This window comes from Henckelia pumila, chromosome 4 (genome assembly GCF_033568475.1).
Source record: "Henckelia pumila isolate YLH828 chromosome 4, ASM3356847v2, whole genome shotgun sequence".
NCBI classification, from domain to species: domain Eukaryota; kingdom Viridiplantae; phylum Streptophyta; class Magnoliopsida; order Lamiales; family Gesneriaceae; genus Henckelia; species Henckelia pumila.
In genome coordinates this window covers 204,766,688-204,787,721 of record NC_133123.1, presented here as the reverse complement: position 1 = coordinate 204,787,721, position 21,034 = coordinate 204,766,688, and the positions used below count along the sequence as shown (strand labels likewise).

General features: G+C 34.8%; 2 protein-coding genes across 3 annotated transcripts; one reads left to right on the top strand and one right to left on the bottom strand.

Moving 5' to 3' along the window:
• The first annotated feature begins 11,612 nt into the window (after positions 1-11,612).
• On the top strand, positions 11,613-13,564 carry LOC140860087 (universal stress protein PHOS32). Its single transcript, XM_073262853.1, has 5 exons — positions 11,613-12,153; positions 12,309-12,388; positions 12,928-13,046; positions 13,151-13,227; positions 13,313-13,564. The coding sequence occupies exons 1-5, from the start codon at positions 11,922-11,924 to the stop codon at positions 13,336-13,338; spliced, it is 534 nt and encodes a 177-aa protein (XP_073118954.1). The 5' UTR covers positions 11,613-11,921; the 3' UTR covers positions 13,339-13,564.
• Positions 13,565-14,150: 586 nt separating this feature from the next.
• On the bottom strand, positions 14,151-18,914 carry LOC140860086 (putative receptor-like protein kinase At5g39000). 2 transcript variants are annotated; one of them, XM_073262852.1, is made up of 6 exons: positions 16,104-18,914; positions 15,754-15,860; positions 15,434-15,644; positions 15,112-15,346; positions 14,719-14,869; positions 14,151-14,514 (listed from the first exon to the last, which is right to left on the bottom strand). In XM_073262852.1, exons 1-6 carry the CDS (start codon positions 18,817-18,819, stop codon positions 14,335-14,337), a joined length of 3,600 nt encoding a protein of 1,199 aa, XP_073118953.1. In that variant the 5' UTR covers positions 18,820-18,914; the 3' UTR covers positions 14,151-14,334. The 2 variants fall into 2 exon arrangements, with proteins under 2 accessions (XP_073118953.1, XP_073118952.1); XM_073262851.1 differs by having other exon boundaries at positions 15,754-15,866; positions 16,104-18,912.
• Positions 18,915-21,034: the final 2,120 nt, after the last annotated feature.

Below are 21,034 nucleotides of genomic sequence, written 5' to 3'. Positions count from 1 at the left end.
TGGAAAGTTGTCGTTCAGATGTTAGTGCTATAGCTTGTTGACACTCTAGTGATTAGAGAAACTTTGTGATTTTGTGAGTGGATTTGATGATTTGATTCTTAACTTTGGTGATTTTTACTCAAAACCGAGGTATACTTTTACGAGCATAGAAATGATTTAGGCAATAAATTAATAACAACTTCATCCGGGTCATTGAGGAGGAATTGAAATCCCAATTTCGTTGTCCTTGGCTAAGTATGCGGAATAAATGGGGTTGCTAATTTATAAAAAGTAAAAAAAAATTATATTTTTAAAAAATTTTACAACTTCATCCGGGCCTGGAAAGGGATTGAAATTCTAATCACCGATCCATGGCTAAGTATGCGGGATAAAATGGGGTTGATGCTCCATCCGAGCTATAGACGATGAGATTGAAATTCGAATCCTATCTTTAGTAATACTTAATTTTGCGGGTAATTATTGGGGCTAAAATAAAAACGGAGTGCAAAATCCGGTGATTTTAAAAAAAATAATAAAAACTATGATATAACTTGAAAAGTCCTTTTGATCTTAGTGAGTAGAAGTTGAACTTGGTAGAGAGTGTTTTGAAACTAGAGTGCAGAATTGATGAATCTATAAAACAAACTTGTTGCATTAATGTATCGAAAGCGAGGATGATAGAAAAGATTGGCAAATCACACACACACAAGAACTTTTGAGAAAATTAGCTTACACGTAGATTGAATTTTGAAATAGAAAAATTTGGAGGTCGATTATATTACATATTACTGTTTTGCTCGGGACTAGCAAAAGTCTAAGTTTGGTGGGATTTGATAAGTGAAATTTATGCACTTAATTTATATATGATTTGACTTGACTTTTGTGATGTATTGAGTGGATTTTATGCACATGTGTTGTTGTTTTTGTGAGTTGCAAGGGTCGGAAGAAAAGTAGCGAGAAGAAGCAAAAAGATGAATTTCGGACAGAAAACTTCAGAAAATTACTGGGAATGTTTGAGATATCCAAATCCAATCTCCACTATTCATAATAAAGTTTAAGATGTTTTGAAGCTGCTGTCAAAATTTCAGCTCAATCCAATAGATATATTATGAAATATGAATTTTCGAAAACTGTCGCTCATCTGAAAAAATGAAGTAGCGCAGCTGCGCGATAAACACGTGCATCTGCGCAATTTGGACGATAATGGATTGAGCTTTTGCGCAAATTTGAGCGATCTGCGCCTAAAATCAGTACTTGTACATGAAGAGTTCAGCCTCTGCAGAGCAGCTGCCCCTGATGGAAGGAAAGAAGCGCATATGCGCTAAAGAGAAGAGAAGATGCACCAAAAGCCAGAAACTTGAAGAAACGTTAAGCGCTTCTGCGTGAGGACGAAGAGCAGCTGCGCAAAATTCCAAAAACATGAAGAAATCAATGGCGCATCTGCTCTATGAAATAAGAGCATCTGCGCTTAAGCCTATGCGGAAAATAATTGAGAACAGGCGCATCTGCGCTTATCCGAGGATCATCTGCGCTACTTCGCAGATTAGAGAAAAAATCAGATTTTTGGAAATTTTAAAATCTAGATTCTTGTGCTTGATCTTGGGCTTTCAAGAAACATATAAAAGAGATTAAAAATATCAAAATTAGGGGGAGCAGCCGCCCACAACTTCAGAACAATTGAGAGAGCTTGAACGAGAATTTGAATGCGAGAAAAATCTGAAGACGTGAAGAACAAAAGAAACAGAGACGAAGATCGATCGACCGGACACGGCATCGAATATTCGGATTTGTTTTCATCCTTTTGAACTTATTATTATTAAATTAATGTCTAGATTTGTGAACATGAATTATTTTTGCAATATTTTGATCATGAACTAAATTTCATTAGTCTAGAGGGACGATGGAACCTGGTATAGATACTTTTACGAGTTTTTGATTTTATTGGATTGAATTCTCCTAGATTAATTTTTTTTTCTAGATTTGATTGTCTTTTCAATTAATTTATCACTAATTGATTTATTATATTTATTTGAAATCATTTTTCGGGAGAGGGGATTTTGAATAGGATCAATAGAAATTATACTGTTAATTGTTTATATAACTCGGGAGAGTATATAACGTTAACGGAGCTTTTGAAAAGAACATTGTTTTACACATATCACTAAGACTAAATTTTTAATAGGGATATTGGAATTGAATCTTAGTTGATACACATTATTTGTTGCTCGGGAGAGGGAAATAATATAATTAAGTGTTCTTGGCTATTAATTGAATGAAATTCATGAAGATAAATTAATTAGGAGTAATTGTTGTTGAAACCAGGTAAAAATCAGAACCTCTAGACCATTTTATCTCATTGATATTTTTATGAAGTTGTGTGCTTGCTTTGCTATAATTTTTTGAATTTATTTTAAGTTGAAAACCAAAAATTCTCATATTTAATTTTCTAGATAAAGTTTAGACTATTTTAATTACAAGTACTAAATAATTTTCACAATTATCCTCGTGGGATCGACACTCTAATCACTTTATATTAAAACTTGATTCCGTGTACTTGCGGGCACAAAAATACGCAACAACTCTCATCATCTTCAACATCATCATCCTCTTCCTCAAAGATTTTATTTTTATTTTTACCTCCACTAACACTAAATTCAAGCCTACTTATTCTTTCATTCACGGACTACAATTCGGCTCTCATCGCGGCCCTCATCATTCTAGGCAACTCCTCCGCTTGAGTCTTTGAAAATACTTGGCTCGAGCTATCCTCACCTTCTTTACTAGAACTCATTGTACCTGCAAGAAACAGTTAGTAATAAAAAAAATTTCTCACCCAAAATCTTACAAGTCACTCCAAAGAAGATCACTCAACACTTTTTTTACTCAAAATATGTAGAAGGATTATGCTTTGTGAATGAATTATCAAAATCTCAAGTTTAAAAACTTGTAGACCTCTCAAGTTTAAAAACTTGTAGACACTTGAAAATTGATTCACGTACACCACACAAAAACAAGAATAAGAAATTTTAGACAATTTTGAATTTTGACTTGTACCCAAATATTGATCAAAGACAGAAGAATTGACACAAAGGTCATCTTGCTTCTTCTATTTTCTTGAATTTTTAGGTCTTTTCTATTTTTTTTGATCGTTTTCTCTATTTCTTTGAATTTTTGATTTTTTTTTATAACTTGTAGTATAAGAAAAGAAACTTGAGTAACAAGATTGACGCAGAAACGACTCTGAAATTTGAAAAAGAATAAACGCAAACGAAGAACGAAGAACACGAAGAATAGTTAGAAACAAAGATATTGAAAACTTACTTATTCAAATCTTTGCTCTGATACCAACTGATATGATTCTAACTAACTACGAAGAACAAACACGATTATTGTAGGAGTCGGACCCTTAATTCAATAACAAGAAAGAATTCAATGATTATGTCCCGACCTTGAAACAAGTAAAAATAAACAAAGATAATTGAATGTTAACATCTAATTGATGAATAATTAGTAATAAATAATCACAAAATCAATTGAGATTCAAAGTGATTTTTAAATAACTTGTATTTGACAATCTACGATGAAGAACAACCGACAAACGCCACAATGTCTATGAAACTTTGATAAGTTTGATTTGAATAAATCACAAAGCTTCAAATAAAATTTTAGAAAGAATTTTAGATTTGATATTAATAAAAAAAACTGAATTGTATTGTGTATCCAATAATGAATTTATATGTTATATTTATAATACAACTACAAAATAATAAAAGATAATGCAAAATAATGCAAAAGATATTATCTAAAAGTTTTTTAGTAGACTCGGAAGACTCAAAATAGGAAAAATAATATCAAAATATATAAATTCCGCACACACACAAACACAACGAAGTGTGTGTAAGAGAAGGTAGCACGGGCGCGCTCTAGCTACATCTTTCCCATCTTCAGAAACCACTCGATAGATCGGGCGCACTATTCCAGCAGCGCGGGAGCGCGGCTCGTTCGCAGACCATAGCGCAGGCGCGCTGTACGTAGCTTCGACACTGTTGACTTATTTTTGTATTTTCTTCAAGGTTTTCTTCACTTTCTTGATCTTTTTGAACTTTGATGAAGTCGATTTTTTACCTCGGGTTCGGTCTAGCAGAATGGATCCTCCAATTCCTCTATTGAAGCAAGTCGGGTTGGGTCGGGTACCAGTGTTTTCTGCACGAGCAACAACTAGGTCAGGGGGGCGAGGAAGGTGTTTTCGGCATGATCCCACTGATGCCTAAGTCAGTGTCTTGAAGGCAGAGAGTATGATGAATGCGAAACAAAAGAATATCAGTGCGTGAATGTAAAAGTGAGAGTGAGTGTTGATAAATGAATAAAACAATAACAGTACCTATATTTATAGGAATATGAGAAGCAAGTTACCTAATCGAAGTAGAACTAGTCCTGAGGTAGGACTTCTCATTCATTGAACCACCCTTAAAACTTATCCTTATCTCGTGAATATCTGTAAATGATCAAGCTTATCTTATATGCATCTGAGTCCTACTTGCACTAGAAAAGGCCACATGCGGCTCATCAGGCCCAGATCGGGTCGGCCCATGAAGACCAGCCCTGGTTATAACAAAGCCCCAATGTATTTCGGACCGGGCTGTATCTTGACATTTTGGGCCACAACGGGTAGACCCATTATAAACAGGCTCGGGTTGAAATATTTTCTCGGGATAACAATAGTACCTCTCCCTTCTGGTCTAAAAGAAGTATGAAGTTTAGACCATGTGGTCTGGTCAGATCTCGAGCCCATGTAAGAACTCTAAATTAACCAAATGCCCATAATATTCCCGAACCGGATGGTGACCACTTTGGTCTTACGTGAAAACTATGAAGACCGAGCATAAGTAACAATCCTGAACTGTGTGATGATAGGACCATACACTTTCCAACAATAGTCAAACAAGATTATTTTTTGGAGAATTTTGAGACAATTACATCGTGCCGAGATGGTCGGGCTTTTGAGTTTTACCATGAATTGTGTGATATATGTCGAGCTTGGTCGGGCTTTTGAGTTTGACCACGAATTGCGTAGTAGGAGCCGAGCTGGTCGGGCTTTGTATTTGACCACTAAGTGCGTGGTGAGTGCCGAGCTTTGTCTGGCTTTTGAGTGTGATCACGAATTGTGTGATATATGCTAAGCTTGGTCGGGCTTTTGAGAACACCACTGACGTGGATTTATGATGTCACTGATGTGAACTTTTGATGTCACTGATGTGGGCTTTTGAAGTGGACTTTGATTGTCAGACCTGCTTGGGCTTTGGATATAACTGATATGGGCCACTGAAATGGACTTTTGAGTGCCAGATCTGCATGGGCTTTGGATACCACTGAAGTGGACTTTGAGTGCCAGACCTGCCTGGGCTTTGGATACCACTGATGTGGGTCACTGAGGTGGTCTTTGAGTGCCAGACTTGTCTGGGCTTTGGATACCATTGATGTGGGCCACTGAAGTGAACTTTGAGTGTCAGACCTACCTGGACTTTGGATACCACTGATGTGGGCCACTTAAGTAGACTTTGAGTGCCAGACCTGTTTGGGCTTTGGATACTACTGATGTGGGCCACTTAAGTGGACTTTGAGTGTCAGACCTGTCTGGGCTTTGGATACCACTGATGTGGGCCACTGAAGTGAACTTTGAGTGTCAGACCTGTCTGGGCTTTGGATACCACTGATGTGGGCCACTGAAGTGGAATTTGAGTGCCAGACCTATCTGGGCTTTGGATACCACTGATGTGGGCCACTGAAATGAACTTTAAGTGCCAGACCTGCCTGGGTTTTTGAAGTGTTGAACCACAGATTGGGCCTTATTGCATGCCTAATGACGTAAAAAAGGGTCTTACAGCGAGATTGTACGCCCGATATGATAAGGTCTTATTGCGAGATTGCATGCCCGATATAATAGATTAGAGCCTTACTGCGAGATTACATGCCCGATATCTGTAAAAAGACCCAAACAAAAAATACAAGGCAATAGAAGTCCAACAAATCTGATCACAAGAAGACAAGCACATAATTTTGATAGTAGGAAATGCCTCAGAATATTATTTAAAAAATAATAATAAATTTCAAAAATAAAAATTTAATAATTTAATTCCAACATAAAGATAATTGAAATACTTATCTCGTTAATGTGTTGTCGATGACATGTCTTTGGATGTATTGTAAGATAACATCTTCTATTATTTGACCAAAGAACCGACTTGATGTAGCAAGCGAAAATTGATCTCCACTGTCCAGAATGTGTATCAAGATGTTCTGAACTCATGATAAAAATTTCAAATAATTTCAACGGTTAGATTTTTTGGAATGATATTTTCAAGAACACGCCTAAAACATTATGCGAGCAGATTATGTTGCATCTCGGCGGTCCGAGCCACCTTTCCCCAAGCCCCAAAACTTAGATCAAGATCTTCACAGTTGAGATACTTGATAACATGATCATAAATATGCATTCCAAATTTTAACTTTATCCGACGGTTCAATTAATTCCTATGATTTTTGCAAGATTCTGATATGCAAGCCCTGCGAATAACACATAGAAGCTGCGCAAGCGAGCAACGTTTGTTTGGCGGTCTAGATCTGATTCTACAAGTCACCAATCACGATCTCCACTGTTCATATTTTTTATAACATTTATTGAATATGCATACAAACTTTTAACACGATCCGATGGTTCAATTATTTTATATGATTTTTTAAGATTCTGATATGCAAGCTCTGCGAAGAACACATAGAAGCTGTGCGAGCAAGCAACGCCTGTTCGGTGGTCCAGATCTGATTCTACAAATCACCAATCATGATCTCCACCGTTCATATCTTTTATAACATGTTATTGAATATTCATACAAAATTTTAACCCGATCCTACTGTTAAATTAATTTATATGATTTTTTCAAGATTCAGATATGCAAGCCATGCGAAGAACACATAGAAGCTGTGCGAGCGAGCAACGTCTGTTCGGTGATCTAGATCTGATTCTAAAAGCCACCAATCGTAATCTCGACTGTTCAGATCCTAGAAAACATATTAATGAATATTCATACAAAATTTTAACCTGATCCGACGGTTTTATTAATTTATATGATTTTTTCAAGATTCAGATATGCAAGCCATGCGAAGAACACATAGAAGCTGTGTGAGCGAGCAGCGTCTGTTCGGCAGTCTAGATCTGATTCTACAAGCCACCAATCACAATCTCCATTGTTCAGATCCTAGAAAACATATTAATGAATATGCTTACAAAATTTGAACCCGATCCGGCAGTTCAATTAATTTAAATGATCTTCAAGTATTCAAACGCCTTATTGATAATTTATCATCAAATATTAAAGTGTATATTTGAATTTCTTGCTACACCCTCTCGTCATGGGACATCGCGACATCTCTAATAGATCCTTAGCTACTTGATCAATTCATGATTCATCCATGATCACATCATCAGGAAACTTCAACCTAACCGATGCTTAATCAAACTTTTTTAAATATTGGTTTTATCAAAATAATAATCATCTTCAAGTTTGCTTCATAATAGATTTGGTGACGATAATGAGTTTGGTTTGCCAGGATCCAAGATAAAATAGGTAAAATTATTAATAGTCGATAAATAATAATTTAATATTTAAATTATTGTTTAATAATTAAATATTAATCAAAAAAATTATTATAATAATTCATTTAATTTAATATTTATTTATTTAAAATATATTGAATAATAATAATTAATATATGTAAAATAAAAGAAATATTACGAAAATATTCTTTTTAGTGCAAGATTTGGTGTAAATGAGTTGAAGATGAATGTTGTATTTGGTGAAAAAATTGTACTATTTTAGTGTAAAACTTGCACCAAAATGGTGTTTGTGATTGGAGATGGCCTAAAATTTCGGTCATGGGTAGCTTGTTTAGTTGTCTACAATTTTCATTCATGTTATGTTTTGACCAAATTTTAATGAATGAATTAAAAGGTATAAAAGGAGATATAAATTCTCTCTCTTCGCTCTCGAGCTCGAGTTTTGAGATGTGAGTTGACATATATAAACATAAAACCAGATACAAAGCAAAACAAAGGAGGAAGGGAACCAACTTAACCCATATCTGTATATATAAACATAAAAACAGATACAAAACAACCCAAAAGAGGAAAGAAACTAGACCAAGATCTTTCCAAAGTATATATAAACATAAAACCAGATACAAAGCAAATCAAAAGAGGAAAGAAACTAGACCAAGACCTCTCTAAAATCAACAAAATACACATAAATACATAAAGCATAAACAACTGAAAAACATAAAATAAAATAAAAAAAAAAAAAAAACAACAACAACAACAACAGAGATTGCTCGGATTTTTGTTGTGAGATATTTACTAATGAAATAAATGGTGGTATTATTTTTATTTGGTATTTGAAAGTTGAATATATAGTTTTGGGATGTTCAATTACTGAGTTTATATTTTTTAGTTGCTAGGTTTTTCGTTTTTATTATTTATGAAATAAATCATTCATCTGGATTAATTTATAGATATTCATATATTGTATGATTTAATTCATTATATCTTTAACAAGCTCGAATAAAACCTAAACTCGAATTCGGATGTATGTTTGATGAGCTCGTTTAAATGTTTACTGGGCATGCTTAATGAGTTTTTGAGCTTGCTTAATGATCCGACTCCTGAGCTCGAGTTATGTTCATTAAAAAATATAAACGAACTTTTAATGAACCGAATTCGAGCCTTTAAATATATCAAAAGAGTTGAGCTCGATCCTGATATCGTTTGGCTTGAATTTTTACATCTCTATCAGAAACAGTACGGCTTTCTGGTAGCATTCATTAAAAATGTCATGATAATATACCTAATTAAATTTTTATTTAATTAAAAATTTGATTTATTTAAAAACATGCTCATGCACAATGATTGACAAAAACCATTGTCGTAGTCCTAAAATAGCGGCTTATAGACAAAGATTTTGAAGAACTGTTTTTAAGAAAGCGCTCAAGGACAACAGATTTAATTAAAACCACTTTTATAAGGTAAAAATAATGTTTTTTTTTTAAAAAAAAAAACATTGTAATTTCAGTGTTGTTAATGAACAAATTTCTTCTTGTGGTCAGTAAGAAGTCCTCTTGCTTTATATAATGGTAAATATATTCCACTATCATATATGTTTACTCGATCGGTTGACTATTTGTATCAATTAAAAACAAAAACCTTGATTCACATTTTCTGCTGGTTGGATTTTTTATTTAACATAGAAATATATAAATATATATATATATATATGATATATTCGGTGGAAAAAAAAAGATTAAGAACAAATATATATGGATAGATTCTTACAAAAAAAAAAAGAAAAAAAAAAGAAATGGAGAAACAAATTATTATTTAATTGCTCTTCCAACCACATTCCGATCATCATCGGTGCTATATTATGGCAGCAACTATTTTCCATCTCACTTTTATGGATAATTAATGCAACCGCGAGCTGCAAAATATAAAAATTAAAAAAAAAATTAGGTTATCTGAAAATTAATTCATAATATATATATATATATATATATATATATATATATATATAATATAACTAAAAAAATTTGTGTTATTCATGATCCAAATACTAATACGCTAATTTACACAAAAGAATTTAATATACACTAAATCTCATATTTGTCTCTCGATTTTTCTTGGGTTTCTTGCATTCTGAAGCCTTGTGACCTGGACCGCCAAAATTATAACATTTTCCAAAGAATTTTCTCTTGAAAGTATCTTTCTTAGGTCCTAACTTGGAACCTCTTCCAAATGGTCCAATATTTTTCTTGGTCTTCGAGCTCTGACCATGCTCGATCACATTTGGTTTAGCCACATCAAGATTAAAAAATATTTTCTCAGAACCCTTGTTGTCTTCTTCAATACGTAGCCTAACAACAAGTTCCTCCACATTCATTTCTTTTCGTTTGTGTTTCAAATAATTTTTAAAATCTTTCCAACCCGGAGGCAGTTTTTCAATAATAGCTGCAACTTGGAAAGATTCACTTAGCACCATACCTTCGGCATGAATCTCGTGCAAAATAACTTGGAGCTCTTGAACTTGACTGATCACAGTCTTGGAGTCCACCATCTTATAATCCAAGAACCGACCAACAATAAATTTCTTGGCTCCGGCATCCTTGGATTTATATTTTTGGTCCAAAGACTCCCATAACTCCTTAGCTGTCTTTTTATCTTTATAGACATTATACAGCGAGTCAGCCAAACCATTCATTATATAATTTCTACACAAAAAATCAGAATGGTGTCATGCATCAACCGCACTAACAGCCTGCATATCTCCTTCACCCTCAGCTGATTTGGGAGATCCTCAGTCAAAAACCTTGCCAAACTCAAGGTGGTGAGATAAAAGAACATCTTTTACTGTCACCTCTTAAAATTCGATCCATCGAATTTTTCCGATTTATCATCATGGTTAATCGGCACTGTAGAAGCATGAACATTAACTGGTGTTGGTGACACCTTGGAAACAGGGGGACTCACCTTTGGTACCGATACAATTGAATCAGTGTCCATGTATGAAAACACAACACAAACGATCAAATGTTTGGGAAAAAATATTTTTTAAGATTGTTAGTTGGATATGAAAGGAGGAACAAATATATTAGAAATAATATATTTAATTTCAACAATTAAATAAAATTATATATTTAACTTCATAAATATAAAATAATAAGAAGAACAAGAAATGTGGTAGGCTCTAGCGAATTAAACAAATAGGTGACCGAGGCCTGTGAAGAATACAGTTATTTTAAAACAGATTCGCCTCCTCACCGATGGTTTTTTGAGGATCGTATAGACGTCTGTCTCTCAGGATACAACGATAGTACCAGTATCAAATAAACACAAACTTGCTACTCCGATGAACATAAAGTATACCTGATTGTAATCACCTTTTGACACAAAATAAAGGAAACAATATACTGAAATATATAACTTTTGTTTGTCTATATGTTTTTTTTCTTTAACATCAAAATGAGTATAAATAGACATGTGGCCCTTCATGCCTACTTTCATCCCATTTACGCATGTGCTAGGTTGAAGTCTACCCCATTTTCATGATTTCAAAAGTTGAACAAATGAATGCATTTAGTTTAATTAATGAAGCAAGTTAATGAATCAACTTCATTAATATGTGTATCAGTTTTAATTCAAAACGTAAGAATATTCTAACATTACGTTTCTTCCAACAAAATTTTATATTCGATGTATCATAAGATTTGATAAATTGAATTTTTGTATAGAAATTTTTAATGGCGTAAGAATTGTTGTATATATAGCATTCTCAATAAAAATTTTATAAAAATTATTGTATTGTACTTGTAGAATACTAATAGTTTTAAAATTAATTTATTTTTTCAAATAAAAATATAGTTCAAAGTTTTAAAGTCTTAAAATTAAATTTAAAAATAAAAAGGTGTCCCTTGTTGAGGGCCTCGTGAAACCTTTCATAATTTGAATCAAATTTTGTTAAGTAAAACTGTCAAAATAGAACTTGTCAAATTAGATAATTGGATTGGTGTGCCTCACAAATAAGCGGGTTGGCTCAACCAAGGGTAACCGATCCTGCCAAATTAGACCAAATCCATCTTTATATCATCGAGTCCTCTCCCACTGACCATGAGTCATGCTAAACTATACACAAATTCAATGTATAGGTCTGTGGGGGAATTGTTGCTGATTAAAGTTCGCAGATTGGAAAAATCAGTGCCGTGTAGCGCTTGTTCACTACCTTTCGGATCACCGCCATTATTCAAAAGGGGCCTTGAAAAATCCAATCTTTGCATGTGATTAGTGCCGTATAACTTTCATCATCATTATTAGAAAGATCCCAGAAGAAGCAGAGGAAGGTGGTATGGAGACACTGAAGGAAGAGGAAGAGTACAACTGGAAAGAAGTGGTTCTGCCATTGTTGATACCGATTGTTCCTGAGCCGGAGCTGGAGAGGGAAAGCGGAGAGCGTAGAAGGGGGCGAGATATAATAATCGCCGTTGATCATGGTCCAAATAGCAAGCACGCCTTTGATTGGGCAATCACCCATTTTTGCCGCCTCTCCGATACAATACACCTCGTGCACGCCATCTCCAGTATGCTTCGGTTCTTGTTTTCCTTAGAAATTGTTTGAATTTCAGTGTATTGTAGTATTCATTTCGGTGAGATGCTGTAGGTGTTTAATTTTTTATTTTATTTTTTTTTGCCTGTGGCTTAATGGGTTCCTTTATTTCGATTTGTTTTGAGTAAGGTTTTAAGAACCAGATGGTATATGAGATGACGCAGAACCTAATGGAGAAACTTGCATTGGAGGCACTCGAGGTGGCTATGGTGAGTTTTTTTTTTTTTGCCTGGTTCTCAATGTTTTGATTTCTTGATATTTGAGAGGCATATATATATGGGTTTCAAGGGAATAGATGGTTTAGCTGATAAAGGTTTGGGCTTATTGAAATTTGACTGGAGAATGGAGATTTGTAATTTGTGGTTGATTAGTCTGTGGTGGATAGGAAACACGAAGATATATAGTTGATTATTTTCGTTTATCAAAGCTTGCCGTGCTTGTGTTTCTATTTCCCCTTCTCTGTTTTGGTAGTTTCTTGGTTGATTCTTAAAATGGATAGAGGGATAAAATTCTAAACAAAGTATCATATTAATTTTAGTTAATGGAAACGTTACTGGACGAAACTTGTGTTCATTTATTGTGCATTTGCAATCTTTATTCTTAATAGCCTGATTGATTCTGTATAATGGTAACTTGCTGAAATTGAATTTTAAACAAGAAACACCATGAATTTGCTGAAATGAATGACATTTAGATATTGGTTTATCTATGTGACAAGCCAATGGTTTTAAAATTTTTGGTTGAATAGGTTAAAACGAAAGCTAGGATAGTAGAAGGAGATGCAGGAAAGATTATATGCAAGGAAGCGGAAAGGTTGAAGCCTGCTGCCGTGGTGATAGGCACCAGGGGCCGAAGTTTGATTCAAAGGTCTTTCTCAGCCACTGCTTCTCATCACTTGCAAAATCACATGCTTATCATATATAATATACATGACCAAATTCTTGTTGTTTCCTTCATCTTGTTCTTTGCAGCGTGCTGCAGGGTAGCGTTAGTGAATATTGCTTCCATAATTGTAAAATAGCGCCAATCATTGTTGTCCCTGGGAAAGGTAAAATCCTGCAACCATTTTTGGGTTCTTTTTTTATTGTCGCTGATGTAGTAGTCGTAAATGTAAAAGTTTATTTGATAAACAGAGGCAGGGGAAGAATCTGCATTATGATAGGAGATGGCAAAGGCAGAAGGATGGACATTTCAACAATTAGTCGTGACCGAATAGGATGATGCATTTCTTGAAGTAACCCCTGATTTCTTTGAATTAGATGTGAATTAAATATTCTTCATGTTTTATCGTTAAGAGTGGTGGATTTAATAAATTGCCTTGTTTGTTGTCACCCCATGTTTGCTTGCACTGCAATCTATGGTTTTATCCAAGGTTCTTAAAAACATGGAATGCATTTAAGCGTGGAAACCGAGCTTTTTAATTAAACTATAATTTTAGTTATCTTCAACAAACTAATGGAGTGAATAATGCATATAATTATCTTCAACAAACTAATTTTAAGTGTAATAGGGATTGGTCGAGTTTAGTGCTAAACCTGCCCCGACGGGCAGGTTTAGGACCTAGCCAGATAGTTTCACAAGCGAGTTTTTTTCTTATATTAAATAATTAATACATTATCTATAATTTGAGTTTGTATATTTTTGGATTAAAATCATTTTATTTTATTATGATGTGTTAATAGGAAAATATAATTTATATTTTTTATTAATTATTAATTGAATACAAGTTGATAAATTTTAATTTATTTTCATGATTTGTTACTTTTTAAAATTTTAAACTTTTTTCTTTAATAAATTTAAAATTATATAATTCTGACTGCCGGTCCAATTTGGATTGGATCCTCCGAGTCTTGGGTTTGGTCAAACTCATCTCATTGTCATCCCTATACACACAAATAACGGGCAACCACTAATTAAACATAGCAGTAGCACCGAGTGAAAAAAATATTTAGAATGACCACTATATGGGAATAAACCAAAACTTCTGTAAGTTATATAACCATTATTAATTGTAATATTCCTGCATGAACATGGTAACATAAAATTACAAGAAAAAGTTGAGAACCCAGCCATTTCTAAAGACTAACAATGCATCAACATATTACGTATATATAGTAGCACACAAGAACCTGAGAAGATGTCTGTAGTGTGCTACTCATGTGAGAAACTTTTTTCCCTCCAACATGTCGACTACATCGGACATCGTCGGTCGTTCATGTGCTTCTCGAGTACACAGAATGCCGACTTGGATGCAACGCAGTGCTTCGTCCACGTCAACGTGGATCGATTTATCAGCCAAATCCAATATTTTCCCGTCCTCCCACGGCCTCCATCCCTGTACAAAAAATGTCCATTAGACTCAACTTCTAGGCTTCTTTGTTAGATATCTTACTCAAAACTGGCTTTAAGCAGCCTATGATCTGATTTTTGGGGAGGAACAATTATTATTCTGCTGCATAGGAAATTCTATATAATGTCTTAAATAACCCGATGCACGATACAAAAAAAAAAAAAGCAAAAAACAAAATCTGATGCTTACAAAGCCAAACATAGGTGTGTCCTCTCCATCTTGACGACGAAGATCACGGTTTCGCTTGCCGCTCACAATCTCCAAGACAGCAATTCCAAAGGTATACACGTCTGTTCTAGTTGAGAATTTACTATCCATGTACTCTGGGGCAATGTAACCACTGCATATTTATAACGCACATCACAAAAAAGCCCAAACAAACTTTAAGCAGTGTTTGAGAAAGTTTTTAAGAAGTATTTCTCAGCTTTTCCATCACAAAATTTCACAAATTTAGCGATGAGAAAGTTGAGAAATGCTTCTTAGAAGCTCTCACAAATATTGCCTTAATATTGATACCATGGTTTGACCGACGGAAACATGGTAGAAAGTGGGGAGGGGGTGTTGGATGAAGTATTAGATTACATTGTCCCAGCTATCATCGTTGTCAAATAGGATTGATCTTCTTCCAAAGATCTAGCCATGCCAAAGTCGGAAATTTTAGGATTCATCTGGCTGTCTAGCAAAATATTGGGTGGCTTGGGATCTCTATGGATTATCTGTGATCCTAAATCTTGATGAAGATACAGAAGTCCTCGAGCAATTCCCACGATGATCTTGAACCTGTGATTCCAGTGAAGTTGGATTCGTCGTGCTTCATCTGTACATGCGTAGAAATCATTTCAAAACAGAGTGGATCATACCAAAGAGAGTACTGAATGGCCAAAAGGAACATGAGATCACCAACCAAAAATAAAATTATCCAGCCCACCATTTTCCATGAACTCATATACCAAAATCCTCTCTTCACCATCTTGGCAATATCCAAGAAGTTTAATAATGTTACGGTGATTGAGATTATGAAGTAAATGAATCTCATTTTCGAATTCATCGTGGCCCCGTGCAGAATAGTTTGAAAGCCTTTTAACTGCAACTGTCTCTCCTGAAAGCAGTACAGCCTACAAATGCATGGCAATAACTATGAAGCTCAGTAGAAACATTCAGAAATTTTACTTAACCTGAAAAATGGAGCAAAAACAATTAGATGGCTTGTCTAGAAATGATCACCTTGTAAACTGAACCGAATCCACCTTCTCCGATCTTAGACGATGGGGCGAACTGATTGGTTGCAGCTGCGATGGTGCTCCAATCAAAAATTTGCAGTCCGGCTCCGCCTATCACTAAATAAATCTAATTAGTATGAATGAGCAGAATCACCGGCAATGTTTATCATGGTTTGGGTGTATAGTGAGTCTGAGCTATGCTCCATTCACACTCAACCTTGTGTTCCTTTAAAGCCATTCTCAAATATATATTTCACATAAAGAATGAACGCTTTCAACTATCAGAATGTTAGGGGCAAGTAATAAATCATGAGCATTTTTTATTCTTTTCTAATTTACTGCTTCATAGTGTACCTGTTATTGGCAATTTTTTTTTCTTCGGGGACTTAAATTTGTTCATAAATGCATTCCACGACCGACGAATGGATGGCCTATATGCCGGGGTGTTCCTCTGGTTTTCTTCCGATGAATGGTAACCGTTATCCATGTTACGGGACCGGGTAGATAGGGCTGTTGAAGGAGGTATGGATACTGTACCTGGGGAGGACCATGTTGGTTGCCTACTGCGTAAGACATTTGGTTCATCATTGTGGGTAGTTCGTACTCTTCCACGAGACTTCATAGTTTGCTCACTAGAGGAGGTCGATGTTTGTGGCCCACTGGCTAATACATTGGCTCTATCATTGCCGCGAGTTTGTTCTCTGGGATGAGAAGTTATAGTTTGCCTATCAGAGGAGTACGATGTTCGTTGCCCACTAACTAATATGTTGGCTTCGCCATTATGAGTAGAAACACTTGTTATCTCATTCGATGTCACAGATCTTGGGTTCTCCTGCTGCTCAAGTGCCAACTCTAGTTGCGCCACAACTTGAGCTATTGTCGGCCGCTTCTTTGGCTCATCATCCAAGCATCTTTCAACAACCTGCACAAACGTTTTCAAGCTATCTGGTAAAATTTCGCCCCTCAGACTTGAAGCTACAATCAGATAAACTTCTCCTTTACTGATCTTGTGTCGAGCCCACTTTGTTAGATTATGCTCATCCATTGAAACACTATGGTCTATTGCTGGTCGCCCACACAATACTTCCAATAACACCACACCAAAGGCATATACATCACTTTTTCTTGTAAGCTTACCCGTGCTAAAGTAACTCGGGTCAAGATATCCAAATGTCCCCTTAACTTTCGTGCTAGCATGGCTCTTTACATTGCTTTTGTCTTCATGTTTGACCAAACCCAAATCTGAAATCTTAGCCGTGAAGTTGCCATCCAGCAAAATGTTTGAAACCTTGACATCACGGTGTATGATTGCGTGTCCGGTGTGAAGATAATCTAGTCCTCGACCAGTTCCAATGCATATGTCAAGACGTTGCTTCCAGGTAAGAGAAGAAGAGTTATTTCCAATTCTTTTAAGCTTGTAGAGGTGGTCTGCCAAATTTCCATGGGGCATATAGCTGTAAACTAGAATCATTTCCCCGTGATCGGTGCAGTAGCCAATCAAAGAGACCACATTAACATGTCGGAGCTCAGAAAGTGTTTCGACCTCTGCCAAAAACTCATGTGCCCCTTGCCTGGAGTTTGATTTTAACCGCTTTATGGCGACAGTGTCTCTCCCACCATCGATCAGGCATTTGTAAACTTTCCCGTATCCACCCTTTCCAATTACAAGTGCATCACTGAAATTGTTGGTACCCAACTGTATCTCGTCCAATGAAAAACAACGACAACTTCGTCTGCCCAGGTCTGATGGCTTGTTTTCCTCCTTCGTGTTGTTAGATTGCAAAATTCTTCTCAGCTTATGAGAAGTGATATTTGCCAAAAAAACCAGAGCTATTATAACAGTTGGAATAATACTTATAGGAGCAATGATTGCGAGCAAAGATTGGATAGTCCAGGATGGTGAGACCCTTGCAAAAGGCAGGGGATTTGGGCAATCAAGACTATTATCGAGGTTGCTCAGTTTGAATATTTCGAATCCCGTAAAGGATCCACTCCCATCAAAGGATTCATCATATGATTGGAGGGAGATATCGCGTTTACCTTCTTCTTTTCGTCCTCTCATTATAACTATAAAGTCCCTATGATCATACTTGAGGAAAGCTATGTTATCCGTTTCTTGGAATATGTCAATATTCGTGCAAGCAACTATTTCATTGATGAGTACTTTGAAATTCAGTTTGCTACTCTCAATCATCTCGAGTCCTCCTCCTTTGTAGAATTGAAGCCTGACCAAATACCTGAATCCCACATGTACTGGTATTTTCCAGTTCAGAACTCTGGCCTTTTCTTTCAGAACCGTCCCAAATACTTCGCTGAAATCGTAATCTTCCGGTGAGAAAGAATCCCCGCTGACCCTTTCTCGGTGAACCATTTCTAGTGCAGTGCCATTATCAATATAAAACAGCTGAGACTCGTGCCCAAGCACTCGTGCTCCGGTACCCCCACCATGAAAGTAAGATTGCTCCGGAGTGACTGGGATTATCTCAATCCCATTAACGAAAGCATAAGCATTTCGCAACAGAGTCGTGGCAGGGGAGAAACTAATGTTCAGCAGTTGATTTTCTTCAACGTTTAAAAAATATTCCTTAGTAAAGTAACTCAGGCCAAGAGCATCACTGGTCAGCGAAGCACTGAAGTTACCAAGTAAGACGAAAGGTCCGGCTACGACGTGGAACAAGTCCGCCGCCGCCCGTGTTTCGAACCCTTTATACGCGGTGGGATTAAAGTGAAGGCGGATAAACTTGTGACCTGGGCTGAGAAGAAACGCGTAGGAGAAAGGTGAAGCGGAGATTCTTGCGGTTTCATACGGAGATCGATGATCGGAAATCGAGTCACTTGAGATGGTCGATGTGCCCTTTAAATGCAGGGAGGAGCTGAACTTGGGGTGCATATCTCCTATCCATTTCCTGCCATTAATAGGGGTGGCGGAAACGCCGTTGGAGCCACAGTTTATCGAAACATCACCCTTGATGTACACCGCTGCTGCCGGATCATCGATACACTCCGTGGAACCGATGAACAAGTGCATAAACAGCAGCAGGTAAATACAACAAAAACGGACATTATTCATGTTTTGGTTTATGTTTAGGAATCTGCAAAATGAGTGACAATTAAACCAACTTCATTATAATGTTCTCGCATTGGTTATTCGTCTTATTTGGGTAATTTCATCTCATTTTCGGGTCAAGCGTTGACCTGTTGAAAAGGCCACGCGATTTATGTTTGTGAATCCTTGAAAATTAATTATGAGAATTTCGGAATAAAATATGAACAAACTTTGATCGATAACTTTCCATTGTTTACTTCCCCACACGCTTTTGTATAAAAATACTAATAATAGGTTGGAGGTGGTGTTGGAGTTAATGGAGCATCGTGTAGGTGAGTGTTTTAATAATGGTTAGGAGCTAGCTTCATTTTCCTTACCGACAATTTTTTGAGTGAGCTTTCGTACCAAGTTTTTCCGACACGGATTATCTAACTAGCGTGATTTGAAAAAAAATTGACAACTCAAAAATTGTGTTACATATTTATTGTAATTATTTCAATTGTCATAATATTTTTCTAAATATAATTTTTATAATATTGACTAATGACGTATATGGATTTGGTTTTTTATCCTAAAAATATATTGCTGCGAATTTTGTCAAAAATAACCAATCCGTTGAAATATTTTAGAATTATTGATGCTGCAATTATTATGTTCTTTTATTGCTACTTTTTAATTTAGAATAACCAAAAATTAAATAATTATAAGATTGTTATTTTCTTCATTCCCTACATTAGCTAACTAGAAATCTAATCCTCTAAAAAAATTTCCAACAAAGAATTATATTCCAATTATTAAGTTATTTTTTAACCCATATCTAGCAGAAATTTAGTACAATATAGAGGTGAGCAAAATTTTCGTTTGAACCGAAATAAGCAAACGAATTGAGTTAATTTGAAAACTGATTCGTGTTTATTCGAAATTTTGGTTTTAAAATATCGATTATTTCAGTTCAGTTTCGGTTTTTAACATAAAACTTTAATTTGGTTAACCGATAAATCGAACTTTTATTTTAAAAAAATTTGATATTATTTAATAAAGTTTATTACGATATAAATATTATGATTTTTGATAAAATTTTATTTGACAATAGATCTAGACTAAAAAATATATTATTTTAAAAAAATAAAATTTAAAGTTATTTAGTTCAGTTTTTATATTAATTTTGTTAGTTAAACTTGATTTTTTTAAAAAAAAAATTCTATAAGTTCGGTTTTCGACTCCAATATTTCGGTTTTTTCGTTCCGTTTTGTAGTAAAATTCGGTGTATTCGGTTTAATTTGTTTAGATTTCACTAAGTTAATTTAAAGTTAGTATAATATACAATTTTTAAATGAATAGCAAGCTAGTAATAGTATAAATATATATACAAATAACTTCCTAATAAAAGTTTGGATTCAATTTATAATTAAATAAGTATATTTCTGAAAAATATGGTTTTCAAAGGGACTAGAATAATTAAATTATCATAATATATATTACTAGTTTTAGTGGGACTCTTATTGTAACGCGTCTTCAAGACATAAAACAAAAAGTCCACAATGGAAATCATTGCACTTGAACTTCGAGGAACGTGCATAATATACCCCATATAAATAAAATACATACAAAGCAAGTATAAAAAAAAAGGTCAAGCGTATCAAAGCGTGGGAATCGAGATATAAGCTTTTTAAGTTTAAGCAATATTAATACGAGTTTAAGCATAAAAAATCGTTTTTAATTTAAATAATAATTTTAGTTATCTTAAACAAATTAATGGAGTAAATAATTCACAAAATAATAAGTTCAAGTGTACTACATTAATTTTTTGTGAGATTTTAATTCAATTTATTTCCTCATTTATTTCATCTCCCGTGTCATCAAACACAAAATAAATTAACTAATTTACTTTATAACATTAGTTTTAATATCTCTCATTATGTACTATATTCTCATCATCGTTACATTTAACCATCCAAGATTATACATTTCTAAGATTGATAACATCATATACTAGTAAAATCGCTAATTTGTGCTCCTTTTTTGTATTATTAATCAATTTTATTTTATAAAAATCACATTTAAGCGTATTAAATGAGACTTAATATGGCTATCTTATGTTTAACCGTTTGTGTTACCGCTTTAGGTCGAAGAGAAGCGTTTTGAAGAAGCTTCAAACTTAAAAGAAATTAAACATCAAGCTTTTTGAACACTGCATACAAGGTGCGAAAACGAAGTTCGTAAAATAATATTACATACC

What these genes read in the sequence shown, in the direction of transcription:
- LOC140860087 (XM_073262853.1), top strand. Translation starts at nt 11,922, where the DNA reads ATGGAGACACTGAAGGAAGAGGAAGAGTACAACTGGAAAGAAGTGGTT. An exon ending in CCTCGTGCACGCCATCTCCA is followed by an intron (nt 12,154 to 12,308) that starts GTATGCTTCGGT and finishes GTTTTGAGTAAG; the next exon opens with GTTTTAAGAACCAGATGGTA. An exon ending in GGCCGAAGTTTGATTCAAAG is followed by an intron (nt 13,047 to 13,150) that starts GTCTTTCTCAGC and finishes TGTTCTTTGCAG; the next exon opens with CGTGCTGCAGGGTAGCGTTA.
- LOC140860086 (XM_073262851.1), bottom strand. Translation starts at nt 18,819, where the DNA reads ATGAATAATGTCCGTTTTTGTTGTATTTACCTGCTGCTGTTTATGCAC. An exon ending in AAAAAAATTGCCAATAACAG is followed by an intron (nt 15,867 to 16,103) that starts GTACACTATGAA and finishes AGATTTATTTAG; the next exon opens with TGATAGGCGGAGCCGGACTG. An exon ending in ACACACCTATGTTTGGCTTT is followed by an intron (nt 14,515 to 14,718) that starts GTAAGCATCAGA and finishes TTTTTTGTACAG; the next exon opens with GGATGGAGGCCGTGGGAGGA.